Source organism: Cynara cardunculus (assembly GCF_001531365.2).
Source record: "Cynara cardunculus var. scolymus isolate 2C chromosome LG 4, CcrdV1, whole genome shotgun sequence".
Lineage (NCBI taxonomy): Eukaryota > Viridiplantae > Streptophyta > Magnoliopsida > Asterales > Asteraceae > Cynara > Cynara cardunculus.
Genome location: NC_037531.1, coordinates 10,078,208 through 10,082,322, shown reverse-complemented (window position 1 = coordinate 10,082,322; position 4,115 = coordinate 10,078,208). Strand labels below are relative to the sequence as shown.

At 32.9% G+C, this 4,115-nt stretch overlaps 1 protein-coding gene across 1 annotated transcript; it reads left to right on the top strand.

Moving 5' to 3' along the window:
- Nucleotides 1-224: 224 nt before the first annotated feature.
- On the top strand, nt 225-1,946 carry LOC112511484. Its single transcript, XM_025117120.1, has one exon. The coding sequence runs from the start codon at nt 511-513 to the stop codon at nt 1,678-1,680; it is 1,170 nt and encodes a 389-aa protein (XP_024972888.1). The 5' UTR covers nt 225-510; the 3' UTR covers nt 1,681-1,946.
- The last annotated feature ends 2,169 nt before the right edge of the window (nt 1,947-4,115 follow it).

Here is a 4,115-nt window from a genome sequence, read left to right as displayed (position 1 = left end):
CTTTTTACAAGATTTTGTTGAATTATTATATTTAACATTAAATATAATAATAACTATAAAAATAATTTATTTATTTAATAAAAAATAATGATAAAGACATAAAGGAAAATAGAAAAGGTCACAGTTTCCCTTTCAACACACCACAAAATACGCGGTCCATATCACTCCCCCGTATAAAAGAGACTCTCCATCCCTTAGGGTTTCAAACATTCCTCACCCTCTCATCTCAACTCCCATTTTCCATTTTCATCTGTTCTTCACTTCAATTCTCGATTTTTACCATCTGGGATTCCAAGATTCTTGCTTCTTCCTAAAATTTCTCAAAACCCATTTCTCAATTCTCAGATCAAACCCCTAAATTTCTGCGCTTTTGAGCTCAATTGGGTCGTTTAGTGTCCCCTGAGTTTCCATTGGTGATCAGTCAAAAAGCTTCACTTTTGTGTGTTTAATAGTTGTTTGAGTTCTTCACCAAATTTGAGGGATTTCCTTTTTTGGATGTGAGAAGAAAAAATGCGAACAGATTATCAAGGCTCTTCGTCTCCAAATTTCACAAGTTTTGGTCGTTCAATCCTTGGTATGAAACACGATCCAATGGTTCACTCCATAGACCATGAAAACTTCCCAAGTCAAGACAAAGAAATCGAAGCTTTTCAACGACAGGTAACTCAAAGATTTCTTGATTTAGCTTCAGTTGATTCGAATGAGCTTTTGTCTGTTTCTTGGATTTCCAACCTCCTTGATGTTTTCCTCTGTTGTCAAGAGGAATTCAAAGCTATATTGTTCAACAACAAGTCTGCTTTGAGTAAACAGCCCATGGATAAACTTGTTTCTGATTATTTCGAAAGGAGTGTAAAGGGTTTGGATGTTTGTAACGCCATTAGAGATGGGATTGAGCAGATCAGACAATGGCAGAAGCAATTGGAGATTGTTTTATGTGCTTTAGATAATCAGAAAAGTCTTGGAGAAGGTCAAATTAGACGAGCGAAGAAGGCTTTGATCGATTTAGCAATTGGGATGCTTGATGATAAAGAATCATCAAGCACGAATCTTTCTCACAGAAACCGATCGTTTGGCCGTTATCAAAAGGATTCACAACGACACAAGTCTTTGAAGCATTTCAGATCATTATCTTGGAGTGTTTCAAGATCTTGGTCAGCTTCAAAACAGCTGCACGCAATTGGGTACAACATTGTTCCCCCGAAAACTAATGAAATCATCGCCACCAATGGGCTTTCGATGGCTGTTTATACAATGAGTTATGTCTTCTTATTCGTGATGTGGGCTTTAGTGGCTGCGATTCCTTGTCAAGATCGCGGGTTACAATCCCATTTCAATGTGCCCAAGAATTTCATCTGGGGTGCGCCAATCCTCTCGTTGCATGAAAGGATTTTGGACGAATCCAAGAAAAGGGAAAGGAGAAACACTTGCGGGCTTTTGAAGGAGATTCATGGGATTGAAAAATCAGCTCGTTATATGAACGAACTGACTGATTCAGTTCAGTTTCCGTTCGGGGAAGAAAAGGAACAAGAGGTCAAGAAACGAGTAGAGGAGTTGAGGATTGTTTATAGAGATTTAAAGAACGGATTGGATCCGTTGGAGAAACAAGTGAGGGACGTATTTCATCGGATAGTAAGAAGTAGAACCGAAGGACTTGATTCGATTGCAAGAGGCAATGAATGATCAATGGTTTGAGTTCTCTTCAAATCCATTTGTATTTGGTCTATTAGATCATTGTGTTGTGAAAATAGAAATAAAAAAAGTCTTTTTGTGCAAGAACTAGGGATCTTGAACACATTATGAATATGTAAATGTTAAAAACCACTATATATTTGGCATTTTGTTCTAAATGTAGTGTTTTCTTTTTGACCTCATTGCAACAATGATGGTTTGTTTTCGTGTAAAATGCCAACGTAACGGTTGAAAAGCTCAATAATCGGGCGTTTTTGGACCTTCTTGCTCCGTGGGTCGCCCTCGGGTGTGTTGTGTTTCTATCGGGTATTTGAATCACGTGTTCTCCATCAAACATTATTCGTTGTATATTTCACGTATTTGGCCATCACTCAGCAGACTTTGACAATGTGTGTATGTCTAAAGGACGTGTTAAGGTCTCATATCCATTAGCATTAGAAGTGGATCAATTAAAGTTGATTTACTTTATGAAATTTGATTGTGATGGAGGGTTTTGTTTTGGAAGTGAAATTCTTGGTTGGGTTGAAGGTGGCAAAAGAAAAAGAAAATGGTGTTGAATACAAAATTCCATGGAAATTAGGGAAGTTGAGAGTGGCCATCTTCAAACTTTGACAAGAACCCTTCTTTACTCACCCATTTTGACCAATTCATTGAAGCTTCTATGGAATTCAACTTTTATAAAGTTGACTTTGACTTTACCCATCCATAATTTAAGGGGTATTATCTCATTCTTGGATATATTCAAACCAGAGTATTAAGGAGTAATATATATATATATATATATATATATATATATATAAAGAGGTTGGTTATTATACAACCTTGGTCATTTGTGCAACCAATACAACCCAATCTCAACCGTCCATTTCATTTGATTAATATGTGATTTTATAGAGATTTTGATTATTTCCTAATATAAAGTATTAATCATAATTAATGAACCGTATTCATCTTCCATAAATATTTAAATCATAATAAATGAACTCTAATCATTTCCATAAATATTTCAATTTATTGGGTTGCATTGGTTGTACAAATGCGATAGGTTGTATTTGAAATAAACCCTATATATATATATATATATATATATATATATAGATTTTGTTTCAAATACAACCTATTGCATTTGTACAACTAGTACAACCCAATAAATTGAAATATTTATGGAAATGATGAGAGTTCATTTATTATGATTTAAATATTTATGAAAAATGAATTCAGTTTATTAATTATGATTAATATTTTATATTAGGAAATAATCAAAACTTTTATAAATTATATATTCATCAAATTATATGGACGGTTGAGATTGAGCTGTATTGGTTGTACAAATGTAAGAGGTTGTATAATAACCCATATATATATATATATATATATATATATATACCTATCATTTGCTAAATGTACAAATCATTATTTTTTATATTAACCTGGATATCTAATACGTTATGTGAGTTAACTAATTTTAAGGTGACCACCCGTTTTGCAGGTAGCCTGGAGTTAGCGCATTTGAACCTTCATGACCACAAGAGTATTTTTATTCTTCTTTGGATTCGAACCTGGAACCTCCAAACACTTTTGATATTTGGAGGCAAAGCTCAAACCGATCAGGCACTACTTAGGGTGCTCAAAAACCCGACCAACCCGATCAACCCAACGCGAAATAACTCAACCCGATGTCCAATCGGATTGTAAATTTTTTAAATCGTAAGTATTGGGTTGATATTAGTTTATTATTATTTGAACCCAATCCAACCCGATGAACCTGATATCCTTTGATTTCTTAGATTTAATATGATTGTTGAGTTTATATGAATATATATATTAGACAATTACATTATCACGTACGCTCTTTATATATACATATCTTCAATCTATTTCATCTCTATATAACTCATTAGTATGTATGTTCAGTAACTGTGAACATATACATGTAAATTGAGAAAATTAATTGAATTTTATATATGTAAGCAATATGGATAAGTTGTGTCAAATGGTTGATAATAAAAAAGAAATTATGAGTAGAGAAATAACATATTCAAGGTTAGAAAAATATTTTAATATAACAAAGTATCAATCTGATCAATCCGTACGGTTTTGGTTGGGTTGCATTTTGGTTTGGTTTGGTTTTGGTTAAGTTAAGATTTTTCAAATCTCAAGCATTAGGTTATGTTAAGTTAAGATTTTTCAAATCTCAAGCATTAGGTTGGATTGTTCAACCCAATTAATCGAACCCATGAGCACCCGTAGCACCATTCTTATGGTTACAAATCATTATTATGTACATCTACACACCAAAAAAATATTTTAATATAAATAAACATATCTATTTATTATTATTTTATTTTATTAAAACTTAATAATTATAATGTGCTAAGTATTTTCTATAATTAGTAAGTATTATTATTTAACGCTTAACATAATCT